General features: G+C 39.6%; 1 protein-coding gene across 2 annotated transcripts in view; it reads left to right on the plus strand.

Moving 5' to 3' along the window:
- The window catches only part of LOC145768111 (kelch-like protein 24), a 71,418-nt gene that overhangs the window by 38,737 nt on the left and 11,238 nt on the right, over positions 1 to 21,443 (plus strand). For both annotated transcript variants that reach the window (XM_082579583.1, XM_082579584.1), the window contains exon 10: positions 16,651 to 16,776. In XM_082579583.1, the coding sequence (XP_082435709.1) occupies positions 16,651 to 16,776 (126 nt within the window). The remainder of the gene's footprint in view (positions 1 to 16,650; positions 16,777 to 21,443) is intronic.

A 21,443-nucleotide genomic window follows, 5' to 3' on the forward strand; every position in this document is an offset into this window, starting at 1 on the left:
TCGACCATCTTTCAACTCAATATTCGGTTCGACAAGTTCTCTAGCCAAAATGTCATTGCGAGACAATTCACAGGTTTCATTTTGCAAGGTCAAATCCTGAATGACTTTATTCAGGTCTGCTATTTCCATATCGCGAGACTCAATTTTACGCTGAAAGCCAGAGATGACATCCGACTCTGAAGACGTCTGCACTCTGCACACGTTAGCAACGCTTTCATCTAAGGGTGACTTACCACCACAAGCCAACCAACCGAGAGGAGTGAGTAAAGCATGCGGTTCACTACGATTTTCACCAACACGCTCTTCTTTTGCACACATCAAATAAGCGTTGTCGTTGCCAATCAGTACATCTACAGTACTACAATCATTCAAATGAAACATATTCACGTCATGAAAATGACGGAAACCATTTAAATCTTGTTTATGCGATAAAGTTTTAACATCGTCAGCCCAAGCTGGGTTAACCACCGAAGTAATATCACAAAACAGTTCATCTGTCTCTAACGACTGGATGTTGAGTTTGACAAGGTTAGCACAAGTAGGTTTCTGACCAGCCAGGGTATCCATTTTAAACGACGCTTTATCGTACGGTTTAAGATCAAGTTCACACACCAAATCACTCGAAACAAACGTCAACTGCGAACCAGGATCATGCTGACAATACACCAACTTCGATTTGCCAGTCATTGGATTCAAAACACGAGCAGCAGTCACGCGGTTAAAAGCTGCTTTAACATTTCCAATCTTAACATTACGCACAGGAACTCTGGCACGAGCCTCATCTTTTCCAACCGAATCCAGAGAATCACGTGACGTCACATAAAAATCATGCAGAAGAAAATAGTGTTTCCTATCGTTGTTAGGCCCACACTTACGACAGTTATTTGCATGAACGCAATCCCTAACCATATGCTGGCGCAAACAATTCAAGCATTTGCCAGCTTTCACAATGACATCTCTCCGATCTTTAGGTGTCAAGCGCAAAAATTCTTTACAATTAGACAAAAAATGATATTCAACTTGACCACGTGACGAACAACAAATGCATGCCGGCAGGTCTTTACGTCTAGCCTCACCACCGCGCGGTGCGCCAACAACAGTCGAGTACTGCGAACTCCCTGACATCACATCATCATGGGGTTTTACCGACGTCTGCCTAACCGGACATGAAGGCAATTTTCCTTTGCCAAACTTTTTAAAATGCTGCGACTCACCAGAATCGCCCATTAGCATAATGCTAAAATCAGTCGACTTACGCGTTTCCTCTCGTACAACAAAATCTAACAAACTCTGAAAAGTAGGCTCATCAGTGCCACCATACTGGTCACCTAAAAAGTCAAGATAACGCTGCTTAGCGTCAAACGGGAGTCGCTTAGCCAAATCCAAAACAAAACGTCCTTCTAATTTATCACGCTGACCATAAGCTTGCGCGTAAAGCAAACACTGCGATAATTCATCTTTAAACTCTTTCAGATCACTGGAAGAGGTCGAAGTCAATTTGCTACCATAGCGATACTTTCTAATTTCCGGTTCTGCAAAAAGACCTCCACGAACCCCAAAACGCTGGGACAAGCGAGCTAACGACATTTCTATCCTGTCTTCCTCTGACAAGCCAGGGGTATCAGAAACCAAATTAGCAATCGTTTGCGCAGCTGTTCTAACACAAGCTGCTTGTAACAAAGTCAAACGAGTTCCCTTAAAGGGCGAAGCTGCCATTAAGGCCGTAACACGATTTTTAAAGAAGATAAATGGCATATTATTACCATCGTAACCAATCAAGGCCACCTTATCGAAAAACGTCCTACTATTTTGGTATTCAAAAAAGCAATCCTGCTGTTGAGAACTCGATTTAGCAGGAGAAGACAAGCTATATCCCTTAAGGGGCTGAGTGGGCTCAGTCACGTGCACAGCCCAATCACGATCCTCACACACGTTAAAATCAGGAGACGCGATACGCCTCTCACAACCACCCAAATTACGTGTAGCTGGGCGATCAAAACCTAGCGGCGCAGAAAACTGTGAAGGGGGCAAAGCATTACTACTAATGGCGGCCCCGTGACCTGTACGCTCTGGGGGAGGAGTTCGGTTGTAATTCGCAGACCTTGGCTCTACAGCATTCGGAAGACCCTTAGCCGCGGCCCTGAGACCTCCTGAAACAGCTGGAAAACGTGTGGATTGCCCTGGTCCACTCACAGGTTGAACGGGCGTTTGGAAAAGGTTATGTAAATTAAACTGCGATTGATGTTCATTTCTGGAATCCCTAGAAGAGCCCTTCTTAGAGCTACGCCGAGAGCCCACCTCTGATCGATATTCAGCTAAAACTACCTCTTTACGTTGTTCAGCCCTCAACTGAGCGTCTTTGAGTGCGAACTCAGCAGCTCTCGCGGCTGCCTCAGCTCGAATGACCTCAGCTCTCGCGGCAGTCTCAGCAGCTCTCGCTTCGGCCTCAGCTCTCGCGGCAGCCTCAGCTCGAATGACCTCAGCTTGTATCTGGAGCTCCTCTCGTCTTAGCTGCAGGTTAATTTGTGCCACTATCCGAGACGAAGTCCTAGACATCCCAGTGCTTACATTTGAGGCGCTATCCTCAGGATGTATGTCAGCATCCAACATATCTGAGAACTCACTTTCTTTTTGTTCAAAGTTATTTTTTAACGAGTTAAATTCAGGATCTACCCTATCACGAAGTTCTGCCAAGATTGCAGAGTTAAAGATTTTAGTCGAAAGAGCATGGAAATGCCGTAATTCCTCTTCTAAAGTAGAGAACTTAGATCTAAAATTTAACAGTTCCTGCTTATCACTCAAAGAACCTAGGGCTACAGAAAGTTCCCCAATTTCAGTCAAAATATCCCTTCTAAGATGCCGGGCCTCTCGAACTGACTTAGCCTCATCGTTACTGGGTCCCTCCCCAGAATGGCCTGCCCGACCGCAAAGAACATCATCAGGCTTAAACTCAGTCGAGTCTACGGCGGTCGAGTCCTTGTCGCCACCGAGTGTAGACATATTAAATGTTGGGGCTAAATTTAACAAAAAACAAAGATTAAGTTACACAAACACACAAATTTATTAGGCTACAGTAGTTATAAAAAACTTAACTGCAAAGACCGTAAAAATACAAAAAAGAATTTAAATGCACGATACCGTAGCTGTACGAGTATGAAGTCCTAAAGTCCACAAAACTTGCTTGGATTCTTCCACTTGAATCTACAAGCACAGATGGATTGTCTTTTAATCTTCTTTCTTGCCAATGAATGTCAAAGTTATTTTTCTTCTGTACCAAACTGAGAAGAAATGTCTTTACTTTTCTTTGCTTCTGTAAGAGTGTAGACTACCAACCAACAAATCTTCTTTTATTATTTCTTGTACTTCTAAGTAGTTCTTCTGCACTAGCTGACAACAAACACGTCGTTTATTTTTATGCCTTCAAGTGCTTCTTGGCCTACCCGCTAACAAAAATCGGCTTTTATTTTTTTTTTTGCTTTAATTTCTTCTTGACCTACCAACTGACAAAAATCGTCTTTTATTTTTTGTGTGCTTCTAGTGCTTCTTGGCCTACCAGCTAACAAGAACTCGTCTTTTATTTTTTATGATCACAGCGGTAAACAATAATCTCTTCGTGGGAGAATTGTAACATAAAGTTCCCGGATCCGTTTGTCTGCATGTAGTGACCGAAAAAGAAACACTCCTTGAAACGTCTATTCAATAAGTGTATTCCTGTAAAATTAGCCTGCGGCTATCGAAATCGAGATGCAACGCCTTACACCTCTAAAAACTGTCACTACGATACAGATTACTTGGATAAAAGACGGAGAATTTGTCCAGCTAGCAAGCACCAAATAAACCAGTTAAATGTGCGACCGACTTCCAACAAACAACTTCGAGAATGAATCAGAAAAATTTGTGATAACTCAAAGGCACGTCAGCAGTAGCGCGACGCAACATTTCATGTCCAAACAGGTTTCAACTAAAACAGGTTTAAACAGGTTTGACACGAGTCTTACGGACGATGGTGCAATTTTGGCTCATGTTTTAGGAATTTCCATGACGTAAGATTCAGTAGACTTGAACGGTTTTTATATGACGTTTGATTAGGTGAACAATTGTCTGGAACAATTGTTGACCTTTGCTCTATTGAACTGCCTGGTCAGTTTCTTCTGCCTAGATTGCTTCCAACAACACGACACATGAATTTGAATTGGTTTTCACGTGTTCTTTTAATGTGCGTTTTTAGACAATCTCACATACAGGTAACTTTGAGAATTAGTTTTACTTTCTGACCGTCTTGAGAATAGCAAAATTTTGAATGAAACAACTCAATCCACAATTTACGAAATTCCCTTTCTCTAAGTCTAAACATTGACAAATGTTGAAAAACGAATATGTCATAAAGGTTGTAGAAATCAATGAAAACTGACGTAATATCATCAAGAAATAAGTTGTTGGTTTAAACGAAAACAAATGCAGGTGCAAAACACAGGTGCACAACCGAGGCCAAATATAGACGAACAAGTCACTAATCACTTGAACATAAAGGGAAAAGAATTTATTTGAAGTAAAACTACTAATTATTCTTTAGAAAACGTCATGCAATGCACAAATGAATGCAGAGGGCTTAAGTAAAATATTTGGCAGTAACAATTATAATGTGGGTTTTCGTATTGTGTTATAGGCTATCCATTGCTAATACGCGTTGCTCTCCGCACTTTACAAAGCAGACAGTGTCAGCGGAATGTTGGTAAAACTCCATACGCAAAAATTCCATTTAGATAAACCCATACGGAAAATATTCATACAGAAAAATATCCCCACTGGAAAATATCCATAGAGACAATATCCCCACTGAAGAAAAATAATCATCCTGATAGTTAACCTACAGCATTTGAAGGTTATTTTTTTGATGAATATATTGCAATACGGATATTTTCTGTATCGATTTTTACCGATTTCCTTATCAGCGCAACTTTATAGAGGCGCAGCCGATTACATTATTACCCTGAACCCACTAGCCTACTTTGTTGCTTGCCAAGCAGTAATAAGGTTCAGTACCACTCAGGAAATTCAGGAGCGCAACTGGAAGTGGAATTTACATACCCTTGGTTCTGAAAATAGAGTGTTGTACAAAATGTTGCCAGATTTTTTATTTCCAATTAAAATGGTACTTTTCATCATGTTGCTTAAAAGCCTACACCAAAATATGTGTGTCTATAAAAGTTAATCCAAAGTTAGGAACAAAATGGTTGGAACGCCTGGTTAATCTAATCCAGGGGTCACCAACTGGCGGCCCGCGGGCCGCATGTGGCCCGCCACGCATGTTATGTGCGGCCCGCGGAAGGTAGCCTATCAGCATACAAGTACAACCGAAAATACTTTTCTTGAGGAGTTAAACAGCATGAAGGCAAAAAATACATTCCGGGAAGCACAATTTCGCTTTGCATACGATTCCACCGACCGACCAATCAGATTGTAGTTCTAGGTGGGTTAGGGTTCTCGCTTAAAGTTATTCCAATGCGATGTCCAGCCACATTGTCCCAGTGGTTGATTATAATGCTGTTTTTGAATTTCGAAAGTCTGTGACTGGTTTGTGAGCATAGGGTTACTTATTTTAAGTTTGCAAATGTCATGTAAACACTAGTGTGCGTTTCACCGTTATTGTGTTTCACGAGCAGTGTTCCCTTTATGCAAGTTTTTGTTGGCAGAATAGGTCGGTGTGCCAACTCAATTTATAATAAATTGGCAAAATATTATATATAAATTTAAAGACTTTTCTGGTTGTATTATGAAAATATTTAGCTTAGTACCGCAAAATGTTGTTAATCAACAATTCTTGCCATGCTGATAAGCACGTGACAGTTGTCTATGATTAATCAAAAAAAGACGGTTTTATAGACTCTCACAAAAAGAATGAAAAACCAACTCATTGATTTTTTAAAGGGAACACTGGTCATGAATAGAAACGTTGTTCGGTGATTTCCACAAGCGTTTGTTTCATGGTGCCTGGTTTCTTTTTCCCTGTTATTGGAGCCTATTTTTTGCTGATATGTTTGCAGGTCACTATTGTTGCCTGTATTGCGATGTGTCAAACATTTCCTTGTTTACTGGAACTGTTAATTGCAAGATACCTTTTGTGAAGCGAAGTAACAACACCATACTCTTGCTTGGCGATGAATATTCTGATGAAACCGCTCGCCTCGCTATAAGTGGCAAAACAAGTGGCCTCATTTATTAGGCATTTTTTAGTGGCCTCATTTATTAGGCCTTGTTTATTAGGCTCAGGGCAGTGTACTTGGCCCCTTTTTGTTTTCAGTTTACATAAACGATCTTCCCGATGCAACTAATTTGAAAACTCTACTCTATGCTGATGACACAGTTCTCTATTTGGCTCAAAAAACTACTAGCAACCTCCAGCCGATAATGAATAAAGAATTATGCAAACTCTACACTTGGCTTGATAACAATCAGTTGACATTCAACTTGAGTAAAACTAACTACATACTCTTTAACAATAAAAAGACTACACCCTCCGATATGCAAATTAAATTAAATGGTACAATAATTAAGGAAGTTGACCACACACGCTACTTAGGAATCACAATTGATAACAACAAACTCAACTGGAATAAACACATTGATAGCTTCTCGAAAAAACTATCCTCTTCTTCAGGCGTACTGAGTAAACTTAGAAAATTAACTTCTAGAAAAGTTCTCATCAATATTTATTATAGCATTGTACACTCGCACCTACAATATGGAATTATCAACTGGGGATGCGCACCCACAAAATACTTTAATAGAATTCAAGTTAGACAAAATAAGATAATTAAAAGCGTTACAGGAGCATTTGAAATTCTTACTTATAAACTAGAAATATACTTATAAACATGAAAATATACTAGAAATATACTTATATACTTATAAACTATAAACTAGAAATTCTACTTATAAACTAGAAATAAGCAAATTTATGTACAAATTTTATAATAATAAACTACCGGAAAACTTCAAAACTTTCTTTACACGTGTATCAGCTATTCATTCGTACAACACCCGACGTTCAAGCTCCAATTCACTTTATACTAAACAGGCAAATATCCAACTATTTCAAAAAAGTTTAAAATGCATGGGAATCAAGGTATGGGACAGTTTACCTCAAAATATGAAAAAAAAACATGAAAAAAGGTTTCAAATTTTTCAATAAAATGTGCAAAAAACACTTCTTCAACAATCAAGAGCTATAAAAACGACATCCACTACCTGAATATGTTAATTGTTATTATTTTTTGTAGTATCTGTATTTTCTTTTCTTTTTTTTCTGTTCTTCCTTCCTTCTTCTTTTTTGCGTCAATTTGGTACAATATTTAAAAACGCAATACTTTCTTTCGTATAACTATTTGAATGAGAGAGTGCAGACTCGACGTCCTCCTACGCCTTCAGGGCTACGGTCTTTCGCACTCTCTGATTGGATGCACACTGTACGTTTTTGTTTTATGTACGTTTCGGCGTTTCGCATCCAAACAAAAATAAAATGACTATCCAGCTATCCATCCATTGTTAAAAATGCCAAAAGTGTGGTTAAAAGAGCTTGGCCTGGCAGTAGCGTTGTTCGATTAATTTTGTTGCTGCTGTAGGTTTTAAGATAAATATGAACAACATGTAATGCTGGATACTGGATACGAAATGCGTTCAAAAAGACCTTAGACTGACTTAACGCTGACGCGACCTAGGATCCGTTGCGACAGCTTCAGCTTGCATTCAGATGGATAGCTTGCGATTGTCTGAGTAGTAGGGTCAATATGCTGAACAACCCGAAAAAAATTGCAAGAAAACTTGCTTCACCAGGCCCTGAACTTGCTTCACCAGTTCATAAAAATTGGGGTTGATGGTCGTTAAGACACGTCTGATGTCGTCTTCTGGTTGTAGTTGATTGCGGTACTTGGTTTTAATCATAGCTAGTGCTGAAAAACCAGCTTCACAAAGATATGTTGTCGGAAAGGGAAACTAAGCTCTTGTTGCCTGCAAACAGAGTTCAGATAGATTGGGTACCATTACTTGGACGTTGGCCCAAAATTGAGTCAGAGAAACATTTTTGTATTTCTCTGTTCACAGCTGTCGACTTTGCAATACAACCAGTTGTTCACCAATGCAATCTATTTCCGGATGAACCAGTAGTGCTGAAACCTCGAAAGGATTGCGCACCCACTTAAACTCTTTGTTGAAATTGTGGGAAGGAATATATCTGTCCAGCTCGAACAGAAATGAAATAAGGTGCTTAAGAAAGATTCCACCGATGCTCTTCAAATCAAATTCTTCTTCTTCCAAAAATGCGTTTAAAGCAGGAAAAACAGCTATCTTCCCACTTTCCATTCGATGCATCCACAGTTTCATTGTACCTTTACTGTAAATGCGACAATGTCTTCTGATACATCCAAAAAGATTTTATTTCTTCCCTGCATAGTAGTGTTCAACTGGTTTAAATGGCTGAAAAAATCAGATAAGAACAGCAATTTGGCAATCCACTCGTTGTCGCTGAATCGCTTGGCAAGTTTATGATTCTGCTCTTTTAAAAAACGCACCGATTTTATTGCGTAGGCTAGCCACTCTCTCTAACATTTTTCCTCGTGACAGCCAACGGGTGTTCGAATGAAATAAAAGCCCAGTGTGCTCCGCACCCATCTCGTCACACAACGCTCGAAATATACGAGTACATAAAGGGCGGGATTTGATATAATTAACCACAGATACAACCTCATTGAAGACTATGGCTAGGTCTTCTTGAATCTTGATCTTCTTCTTCTAGGCTAGGTCTTTTTGCGGACTCACCCAGAGCCTTCCGCGGACTCATTTGAGTCCGCGGACTCGGGTTGGGAAACACTGTCATAGCTTATCCCCTTGAATTTTCCAAGCCCATTTTTCAGCGTCCATTTCGGTACTTAAGCCCATCCATGCCATCACTTGCAAGTAGCAGCGTAATGAGTGTTATTTCAATGCAGATTCTGTCGGCGGCAACTGCTCAGGCGTCACAAATGTGCTTGATGTCACAACTTTTTTGCAAAGATAGCCATACCGTAATGATGCGAGCGAGTCAGATGTTGTCTCATTAAATAGTGATGCTACAGCCTCATATCCAGCACTTTCTACACCACTTTGTTCAGAGTGTGGTGTACAAAAATATTTGAGCATGATCGCAATACAGAGTCTCCCTTGACAACTTTTTGAAACACTGATTTTTTTTCCAACACCAAAGATTCTGGAAGATGTATCACAGCCTGTAAATGCATGAACAAACAACAGGTCAGTGCAGACGTGGTTCCCAAGTAAATCTTTCAAAACTCTGATGCTGTAGATAGTTGGCTTCCCCTTGTCTGATCGGAAGTACAGATCTTTCAAGTCTACATCACCATAGTAGAGAAGAAGAATGAGGAGATCTGTATCCTCTCCAATGAGCGTGGTGGTTCTCTGTTCAGATGAATCTACCGTTGCTCATACTATGTCTACATCTGCATCCCCTTCTGCTTGCACAACATAACAGTCACACTGTTTTATAGTCGAGTTGCTATCATATCAACGAGTGACTGCTTGTTGGCATCATTTGACAGGAAGTCTTGCTTCTTCCCAACAAACTTAGTAAATTCGGTCACATTGATCTTTCTAGCAGCAGATGTTTTCCGTCTTTGGTGTGTGTTATCGTTTGTACTGGGTCCTCCATATCCATCGAAAACGACAGTTGCTTTACCATACAACCCAGTTGTGAAAGTTGCGTAATCATCCACAATTGAACTATATGTGCATCCTTTTGTCCATTTCAGTCGATGTAAGAGAGAACCCCCATCTAGGACGTAGTGCTCCGTCTTTAGTGCAGTCCGAAGAACAGCATCTTCCACAGAAGCGGCATAGTTCCGTATTGCTTCCAGCAGGGCAGGTTTGTCTGGCCTGCGTAATAGATTTTGAGCTTCAAACAAAGATGGTGGATATGGGCAGAGCTCATACTGCATCGCTTCATCCAAGCTTAGGTCTTCAGACTGCGACACAACCATAAACCTCTGAAATAGAATTGATGGTTCTATCATTCGCTTATCTGCAACCTTGACTGCCTTCGCTGATGCCAATTTTTTCACCTTTGTGTTCCGTCTATGTGAATACGAAAATATCAACTGACCATCTATTTTGGCAACAGTTTCCATACCAACAGCAAAAAGGTTGTGTACATTCACGTCAGCGCCAGCGTTCATCCCAGTAATGATATTGCGCAATGTGATCTCATCTTTAAATGGGCTATAGAGTTCGAGTGTAGTAGCCAGTTTAGTCCGATCTACTGTGTCCCTTGAAATTCTTGCTGAAGTTTCCTCTTTGTGCTGTTCACTGCTTGTATACCTCATCGTACAAAATTCTTGCATAGCGCAATTGTAGGCAGATGATACAGGAGACGACATCGTCCAGATGGCCCGCTGATGTTCCGCCATTCCACTGCCTCGTGTAAGCTCCCCAGTACTTTTCAGTGATCTCATTAGCGTTTGTTCGATCACCAAGTCGCAACCTAGTCCAGCCCACAATTTGTCACTTCGCCGAATGACATGGTATCCTTGCATGAACATCTGAAACACATCAAGGTATTCAATCTCTAAGACAGTCATCGTTTGGAGATATAGGTAAGCTGACTTCAAATAATTTGGGTGGCCCGCGGCAGCAAATATTGGCAGACAGTCGGATACGGCATGGAGATGCATTTCCCATGATCCAGTGCGATAGGCCTCGATAAGTTTTCGGACAATTCCCCACATCCGCTGATAGTTCAACCAAAGCTTGCTAGTTTTTGAAGTTTCAGACAACTCGCATTTCTTTGCGGCAACTGAACAGTGAACAAGCAAGCATATCCATGCACGCGGATCTGGATAATGTGGCGACATCTACAATGCTTTCCTCAGTTTGACTGTATAATTGCTCAAGTTCAAGCAGGCAAATCTCAAACTCTGGGTCACATTCAATGATCTCTGAGACAATTTGGTTGGTGAGACACTGGTCTACTAGGAGATGCCCTCAAAACGCACGCTGCACAGCCTTTCCCTTCATCATGTGTACCACAGCATTCTCGCCACAGATTGTTTCTAAGACTTCCTTCAGTCCACTTCCCTCCAATGTCCCGATGGCACCCAACAGATTCATGAGTGTATGGAAACTACCAAGTAACAAGACAATATCTTTTAGTGGACTTGAGTCTTCAACTTCATTAACAATTTCAGAAGCCTTCCAAAACAATGGCTGATCAAAAGTTATAACAGGTGGAATGTTGTGCCTTGTTAGTGCAGTCGTGGAAGGTTTTTTGTGGGAAAATTTTTTTTATCAAGCTGATACTTTTCTCACACCTTCCCCATACTATGCAAATGGCTCAGAAAAAATTCCCCATCAATCGGATGATGGGAAACCCCCTTTTGGGCCCATTTTCCAAATGACGTCACAATCCCTTTATGAAAATTTTAAGTTTTTCAAAATAGGACATATTATACATCATTTTTTAGGTTTTTTCAAGGGGAACAACTTTTTCTATTAACAAGAACCCTGAAAATGTACAGAAAAAGAGTTATTACCGATTAAGCAAAAGGATAAATTTACGAATTCCAGGCAAATTTGAAATTATTCGTCACTGTTGGACTTATTCTTCTACATTCGTTAACAAGAATTAAACAAAGTAAGCGAAACAAAAATTGAAGCTATCATCATCATCAAAAACGTCAAAGATGTTGCTTTCCTCCTCGTCTTGTCCCGTTTCATCTTCATTGTAAGAGCACTCCTCTTCGGTACCAACATCGACGTTATGCAAAAGCGAAAAAAAAACTTCATTCTTAAGTTTTTCGTCTAGTCTCTGAAGTATGTCGTTCACTCGTTCATACTTATTATACTTAGATACGAAAAAGATGTGAAACTATCTTTGTATTTGAAGCATACTTAGGCTACTATACTATTACATTCGACACCATGACTCCAGATATTGCTGATATTTGCAGAATTCTCTTTTCATCTATGGTTGTAAGCCTACGATCAACTTCTAACCGAGCAGCACACAGTAAAGAGGACAGCAAAAAGCTTCACCGGAATTTGGAAAGATCTTGCGATCGAGTAAGCTCTTATGCGATCAATTAAGTCGCGTGGAAGATTGACGGAAGGAAAAGTATGCAGAAAGTGTTCGACATCTTTGGGTTTTTGGTGTGAGTCACTCGGCAAGTATTCATGAAGCAATGACGCAACTAAACAAGGCTCAGTTTCTATGAAGTAGGCTAACCAGCATGAAGAGTTGGGTGCTTCAAGAAAAAAGAGGGATTACGAAGATTGTAAAAGTTTCTGGCCTGGTTAACAACGAAAAACCCATTCTTAGTACCAGATGTAAACCTATCTTCTCCTTCAAACGGTCTAGTGTCCATCGCCGGAAAAGATGACGTCAATTGTGAACAAGCGGAGCAAATTGGTCAAAATATCCAAAACGGTTTAGATGGGGTAGCAATATTACTATCGCATCAATCAATTGATCAAACCATTAGAATCCTTAATGGAAGTAAACAAAACAAAAAGTAGTGCAAGTGGTATTGGTTCGAAAGTCATGTTCAATAGGATGTTTGCTGTTGCTGAAAGCGAGGAAAGCCTTGAGCAATTTTTCGAATTCGAGTTGACTTCAGAGCCAATGTCTATGTTCAAGGAAGGCATGATGAGAAAGCCTGACAAACCCTCTCTTCGAAAAATTCTTTTGCCTGGTTCTTCGTCGCATGCCTTAGAGGAAATCAACAAGCAACTTCTATTATATCGACGGTGGTGCATTAGGCCTACTACATAAAGTTCGCTGGAAAAAAGGAATGAAGTTTTCGGAAGTTTGAAATTCGTATGTGAAATATATCCAAAAACATTATACCCATGCTGTAGTTGTATTTGATGTCTATCATGACGAAAGTACTAAAAGTCACGAGCACTTGCGCCGAAACTCCGTTCCACAGAGCACGTTTGTGAAAATTGATCCGAGCAATTCCCTTCCTTTTACTCAAGATCGCTACCTCAGCTGCATCGAAACCAAGGCTGAATTCATCAAGTTTGTTTCTACCCTTCTGAGACAATCCGAAGTTGAAGTTCACAACTGCTGTGATGATTTTACAATAACATCTACATTGAAAATAACTGATCTACACAATGAATATTGAAAAACGAAATGCACAAGAATAAAACTGCAAAGCAGAGGAGAAAGGCACATCGCATGGCGGTTAATTACGCGAGGCAAAATGCTCTGATGATGCTGAGGGTTCCATTGTAGCGAAATCCCTTGATTATGCTCTTCTTCGAAAAGGTCCAGTAAATGTCATTGCTGATGATACTGATGTAGTTACTATGTTACTGCATCATTGGAAGACTGACACTCATGATGGTATTTACTTCGACCAAGGAGCGCTTCAACAAAGCCTGGAGAATCAAAGAAGCCAACCCAAGTATTAAAGATATTAAAGAAGATCTTCTTTTCCTCCATGCATGGTCAGGATGCGACACAACGTCATCGATAATTGAAAAAGGGAAAAAAAGTTTGCGAAAATCAGAAACGCTGAAAGAGAATTCTGCAATTATCAGCAATGTCTGGAGTTCCCAAAACGAGGTCGGAGAAGCCTCTATAACTGCATTCAAGATCTGGTATTGTGGCAAAGAAGATTCAACGCTTACTAAACTCAGGTATGTATTTTTACATAGGGATTATATAATAATGTTTACACTTTCAAGATATTGTCCAATTCTAGATACCCTGTATGTAATATTTATCTTTGTTTACTTTTAGACATGACAATTACATGTATATGGCATGCGAAGGGATAATTGCACCGAAAAGCTACCACCGAGCCAAAGAGCAGCCTGCTTCCATGGGTTACGTCTTTAGAATTTAAATTCAATGTTTGTGAATGGGGATGGAGAAAGAATAGCAACAACGAACTTGTCCCAATAATGACGGATATGCCTATAGCACCAGAAGCATTGACCAAAGTAATTAGATGCAGATGTAAGAAATCAACGAAAAATCCATGTGGAACGAAAACTTGCACCTGTCGCAATTATGGAATGGCATGTGTTTCTTCGTGTGGTGAATGTCATGGTGTGGAATGTAATAGTATAGTAGCCTAAGCATGCTTGAAATACAAAGATAGTTTCACATCTTTTTCGTATCTAAGTAATAATTTGTATGAACGACATATTCCAGAGACTAGACGAAAAACTTAAGAATGAAGACTTTTTTTCACTTCTGCGTAACGTCGATGTTGGTACCGAAGAAAAAGAATTCTCGTACAATGAAGATATGAAACGGGACAAGACAAGAAGGAAAGCAACATCTTTGTCGTTTTTGATGATAGCTTCAATTTACATTTCGCTTACTTTGTTTAATTTTTGTTATAGAATATAGAAGAATAAGTCCAACAGTGACGAATAATTTCAAATTTGCCTGGAATTGACAGATTTATCCTTTTGCTAAATCGGTAATAACTCTTTTTCTGTACATTTTCAGGGTTCTTGTTAATAGAAAAAGTTGTTCCCCTTGAAAAAAGCTAAAAAATGATGTATAATATGTCCTATTTTGAAAAACTTAAAATTTTCATAAAGGGATTGTGACGTCATTTGGAAAATGGGTCCAAAAGGGGGGTTCCCATCATCCGATTGATGGGGAATTTTTTCTGAGCCATCTGCATAATATGGGGAAGGTGTGAGAAAAGTATCAGCTTGATAAAAAAATTTTCCCACAAACACCACTTTTTAAGCTCCCACGACTGCACTATGTTGCGAGCTTGCAGATGAAGTCAAGTGTGGATAGAATACATGTTTTGTCGCGGGGGTAGCCTACATATCGATCATTGGTAGGAAGAGAACAGACGATTGACCTGGATGTTCACGCCTACTGTACATTGTGTTCATCATTCCTTGCCAGTTCGGAACTTTTACATTAAATTTGAGGGACAATTCCCAAAGCAAATCAATTCTGCGGTCAGCTTCACGCAGATTTGGTAACGTTCTGAACTTGATGTTACTGCGTGAGTACTTGGCGAAACGGTAGTCTTTAATTGAGACTTTTGTCTCATATGTGACTTTGAGATCACGCAATTTTTGTCTACCAATTGTATAGCAGACCTGCCTGCCAGGGGGAACAGCAGCAATCATTCTCATTCCATGGAACGTTCCCTTTCCATCTAAAATCACTATGTTGTGGTCAACATTGTCAGCAGCAAACAGGAGCATTGTATCTCCTATGGTTGCCTGTCCACCACGGACATACGGAGCAACTGCGGATGCTGCATTTTCCTCAAAGCGTTGGACTTCAGAATAGGAAGGGCAATAACCCATGGCAGATAGGGTGTCAATGAGGAACCTGGAGCGATAATGCTGGTGCATCTGTAGGCCTACTGCAAGTCCCAGCTGTAAAGGAGCTACGACTGTTCTTGGGCGAACTGCTTGAATTATTGAGTGGCCAATACTTGCCTGCTTCTTACGGGTATCTTTTCCAACTAGAAGTTGCTGGAGCATATATCGCAAGCTTTGGGGAACATATTCGAGAGTAACACTGTAACTAGCTTCTTATCGGCAGCAGCACTTCGCACATATGCCAGTCACAGCGGAAAAAATATTGCGCAACGCTCCATGTTGTAACAATCGCTCAGTGAAACTGCTTTCTCAGAGGCGGCTATCTCTTCCAGGCATCATGACATAATAATGACGTCATATTATCAATTGTAACACAAGCAAAATCTATCTAAATTAAATTAAATTGCGGCTGACGTCACAAAGACTCGTCAACAAGCTATTATGAGAGCGAAAAACGTAATAGAAGTCAGGTTTTTTTTACGGCTGTCAGCCGCAATTTAATTTAAATCTAAGCGGCATCAGGGATTGCTTACATTTATACCACTGAAGATGAAGACAGTATAGTTTTCGAAACGTTTGTTTGCTGAACATGAGTTTGGTATCTACATTTTGGGCTCTTTATTTTTTGATTAATCCAAAGTGATCTCCAATAAACTCATCAAACCGTATGTGAGCCGGATACGACTGAAATACATTATCGATGTAATAGTGTTTAGGCTATAAACTGGGGCATTTTAGGCCTCAGAAAATTACAACTTGAAAAGAAATTACATTCTGCACAGACGTTGCAACAAAAACTTGTCGTGTGTGGGTAGTGCTACGCTTAGATGAATGGATGGTTTTGGGTTGGCTTCCCAGACAACCACTTTATCTGGTCCAGATCAGGTAGGCTACGGATCTGACCAGATCTTTACCAGATCTGGACCAGATAAAATCTTTGCCTGGGTTATTTATTAAATTTGTATTTTTCAAGCTGTAGCTTAACTGCTTTAACATTCTTCCAAATAGTGTTGCAGTGAAGAGTTGATAAATTGAAGTGGTGGGATTTTGTAAATTTTGCGATAGATTTACCAAACAAGCATCGGTTTACAGCTGAGAAAGTCATAAAAAGCTTATTGTACTGAAAAAACACCTGGCAAATATTTTATTTGTCACCCTACTTTGGAAAGGTAGTAGTATCGCATCCAGTAGAAGGCTATCGCATCCCAAAATCACCTTTAAAAATTTCTTTAAAAAATTGATGTCGATTGTACAAAGTTCGGGCACGAAGTATCTTATTTCACTGCCTAGGTGGTGCAGACAAGTGTGTGTTTGGCTACGACCCTCTCACGGACAAATGGGAGACCACCCCTGTCAGTGGAGACAAGCTGGAGAGCTGTGGGATGACAGTATGTGGAGGGAAACTCTATATCACAGGTAAAGAGTTACTTCAACAAAATTACTATAAATCGCTTAAAGCAGTGGTTTCCAACCTTTTTTATCCGGTGGACCCTTTTAGTCGATATTCAAATCTAAATCCCCCCCCCCCGATAAATTTAGTTTGTTAAAAACTCGTTTACATTGATATTTTATTCTAAGTCCTGGAAGATAAACTAAACTTTCACTAGCAATAAGCTTTTTAGCCTGTAATATTCCTTTTCATACTTAAATAATTTAAGTAATGAAGAACATTCCTGAAAAGTATTTTATTCAAAGAATACATTTAAATATAAGAGTTAATGGTTAATGCCAGGCGCGGATCTAGGAGTTTTTTTTCGGGGAGGGGGGGCAGAAAATTTGAAAATTAATTAAAAAGAAAGAAAAAGATAAAACATGTATGAACAATGATACCACGACATATACGATATGCTAAAAAGTAGAGTCCAGTAGTTCTCAACCTTTTTGTTTTGGCGGACCCCTTTGGTACCTTCGAAGCAGTCGCGGACCCTTAAAAAGTTTTTATCTGAAATTTTGGTATATCGCTTTTCCTATAATGGAATCAAATGTTTCGTAAGTTTCGAAGCGACACACTTAGAAAAATTTGATGAACTCGCAACGCACTTATGACGATTGATGACATTGACGAAGTTATGTTTTGAGCTTTATGTTGGCATGCAGCATCAAAAATCAGTAATCTATATGTTGATTCGTTGTTTTTCAATAAATTTTTATCAAAAATCAATAGAATTTTGCGACCGTTACAAACAATTTCTCCCTTTTTTCGTTTCTAATCAATATTAATTCGTTATAATCTTTGTCATTGCAAAACTGTGAGTGGTGATAGACTGCTGACTAACGTTTGCGTTTCTAAGTTAAGCATTGATCAATAGACTACTGTCTCAAAAGAATTAAGTTGAACAAAGCCTTATTGAAAAATTAATTCATTTATATGATATTTTTTTTAGTTAAGAAACCAAACCTTTGAACTTTCAAAGGACATCGCACAAGTTCGTTGGGAAGCACAGTTTGAAAATCACGGTAATACACAAATAACGCACAACCAACCAATTTTTAAATTTCGTGATTTATCAATCATGCTGCAAACCTCGAAACTTTCATGGACCCCCTAAAATCGCTTCGCAGACCCCCGGTTGAAAACCACTGAAATAGACATCAAAACAGCCATTTTCATCAATTGTGAATGTTTAAAAAATAAATTTTGCTTGAATAAAAATTGCTAAGCATGCAAAGTAAACTTGAAATCTAGTTTAAAACCCTGTATGCAGTGTCCATGACCAATTGGATATTTGTATGTTTGCAGGCATATACGGTAATTGATTGAAATTATCTCGAATACTAAAAACTATAAAACAGCCATTCAAGGTTTCAAATTGTTTCAACTGACGTCATTTGGTTCAGCGTTGGTTTCAGCTGAGTCAGCTCCAACAAATGATGCTATTAAAATGTATTTGAAGCTGTATGAAATAAAATAACGGAGTCTGATCGATGGATAATTTCAACCATAATAATAACAAAAAATTATTCCCCTCCCCTTTCGGATAAGTTAAGTCCGCCGTGGGACTAATACCAGCTGTTTAGAAGCACATCAAACCATTTGATGCAGAAACATACAATTTCAACAACTCATCACAAAATTTCGGGGGGGGCCGGGTCCCCTGCCCCCCCCCCATAAATCCGCGCCTGGTTAATGCATTTAACAGCCTGTGTGAAGCTTGTGATTTTTTTGTTTTGACAACTCATGAATGTGGTGGAAGAGTATTGGAAAGAGCACAACGAATATTGTATCATTCTCCACGTCTAATCTGTTTCTCTGTTTTGTTTTCATTTGCAAGAGTTGAAAAACCTGATTCGCATAGATAAGTGGAAGCAAACGGAAGGATACTTCGAATAACTTTCTCTGCCACTTTGATAGGAATTGCACATTAATGGCAAAATCCAGTGATTGATTCTTCTCTGAATAAGTCTCTTGCAAGAATCCGTTTTGAGTTCTAAAAATTCATCCTGCAATTTATCGGGAAGTTTTTCCATCAACAATGTGAATGAATTTCGTATTAAATCAAGCTCATCGTCATAAATTTCAGGAAAATATCGAATGAAACCCAATTCCAATGCTGTGGGATGTTGCAAAATCAATTCTTTTTCCAACTCTGGAAGAACTTGTTCTTTGCCGTCAACCACCAGCACCGATGATAATTCTTTAAACATGTTCAATCGTTAATTGTAACTTTTCTCTTTCAATTATCTAGTTTGCTGGTGAAAGCTTCCAAAGCATCTTTAAATGCTGAGCAGTACTGGCATCTGCTCCAGGAAGGGCCACCCAAGCTAGGCTGGTCGAACGGTAGAGGCCAGACAAAACGTAGTCCCCCGCGACCAAGACAACAGAGCCTTCTAGTACTGCACTTACTTGTAATCTTACTAATAATCGCAACACCTGTCTAAGACAATATCTTAATGACAGTGACATAAATCAATCACCCTGCCTTGAACCAGCATGGTAGTAGTACAGTTTGTAAAATCACATGGAATCAATATGTCAATGGATGAAACCGCCCGCTGCATTGCCGAGTGGTGAGAGTCCTGGAACGACGTTTGAAAGAGCGCCGGTTCGACACCGCTCAAGAGCATGTGGCTGTGTCTGGTAAGACACTTAAAGGCATGCTTGAAGGTGGTCACGAAGATTGGCTTCCTTGCCTTCCCGTCCACTTAATCTAAATCTTCAATCACCGGGCGTAAGCTTGGATACGACAAACAATGGATACAGATAACCCATTGTGAAGAAGGGCGTTCTTCCCGGCTATCAGCACAAGGCTGAGCAGTGAGCTAAGTGAGCACTCACTAGTACAGCGAGCAGTTGCGATTCGCTAACCATAACGGTGTAGCTTCCACGCTTGTCTATCGCTGTTAATTCTTGCTACAATCAACTGCCGAGAAACATACAGATGCGCAATCTGCTTTAAGCGGAGATGGCGATTGAATAATATACCGTCGTATATTGGTGTTTTTCCCTTGCATTTTCAGATTTAGTTTATTGCACAGTTTCTTAAATAATCGGGAGTTAATCTAACAATGATTCACTCTAGTCTAGGCCAACTTATTGGGCTTGAAAAGGTTTACAATCCTAAAACGAATTGCCCCCTGAAAATTGCAAAGTTCCCCCCTAGTGGGGAATTCCCTCCCGGTTGGGAACCACTGGCTTAAAGGTTGTGATACCCCGCGGCGCCAGAATAACCATTGAAAAAAACAGATGCTAGCACCTCGCCATGCTGAAGTTGAAACTGGGTATTGCCAGCTACGTGATGAGATCTTTTAACTGACGCTTAGTTGAACAGTAGGACACCTGTGAAGGGCGCATAGCTGATTGGCTGTGCCTTAGCAAGATACTTCTCTTTGCGCCCTTCATTATTTTAAAATTATTTACGATTTAATCCGATACACTCAGAGTCATTTAAAAGGGATGCTCGTTGATGCGTGGCACGAAGATTTGGTTTTGTAGCACAGTAACTATATACTTACTAATTCCTTGTAAAATGCTTATGTCAGTGATATTCCAGCAATAATGTGGAGCAGTGGTAGTGTTGTTAGGTGATAACTGGCATCAGTAATCGTGCGCTGCACAGCAAGCCAGACGGAACCTTTTAGATTTTTCAATTAAACTACAAGACAACGCTGGGAGCGAAAGTGGATTATTGTAATGACACGCACTTGAAGATAAAGCCGCGCTTTTCTGTTCATTTAATCGTTGTCTTCATCACCATGCTTGGGCATTAATGGATCGTGTAATGGTGTAGTGACGCTACAGCACCACCAATTTTTGCCTCCTACCGGTTATAAAAAATGTAGCAAATGTCGTCGTTTTTATTTTTTGCTTTTACTGGAAACACCTTCTAAAATAGGGAACCTTCTCATTGTCACATGACTTCCACGAAGCCTAGTTTGTTTGCTTTGATGACGCTCTGCCAGTCGCAAAAATCTAACCGATCCATCATCAAAGCAAATAAATTATTATTGAAGTCATGTGACAATTACGTAACTTACCTGTTTTGGCAATGACAACATAAAACAGTTTTGGTGCTGTGCTCGAACTGCGCCAACCGACAGATCAGGGTTAACAGCTTAGACGTAACGAAAATATGATTGCCTCAAATGATGAACAATTTTGGTAGGCTATTGACTAGCCCCTACTGATAAGTTGGCTAGGTTAGTTAGCCTAATGGAAGAGGAAAGTTTGTTAGCTTTGGGAACAAGTTGATAAACTTTTTCAAAACTTTATCTGAGTAATTTTTAATAGCCTGCAGTGATATATAGCCAGTTGATAAAACAATAAATACTATTAGGGTAATACTACAAAAAGTGCTCAATGCCAAGCAAAAAGCCAAGCAGAGCGTATTAAATCAAATATGGTTATTAGTCTCTAAACCCTTGACAGCCTGTTTCACCCTATAAAAGGAAGATCATCAGAAGGTTCTAAAAACTATGCAAAAACAATAAATCTGTATTACCTGATAAGATATTAAATATTATAATCTTAATTTAATCCGCAAAAAATTAAATTATCGCTTTTGACAAACTTTTTGTGTTTCTTTTTTTGTCAAAATCCTCGTGGAAGCATTGTAAATCAGGAACTGCGACACAATTAAACCATA

Source organism: Aplidium turbinatum, chromosome 4 (assembly GCF_918807975.1).
Source record: "Aplidium turbinatum chromosome 4, kaAplTurb1.1, whole genome shotgun sequence".
Taxonomy (NCBI): domain Eukaryota; kingdom Metazoa; phylum Chordata; class Ascidiacea; order Aplousobranchia; family Polyclinidae; genus Aplidium; species Aplidium turbinatum.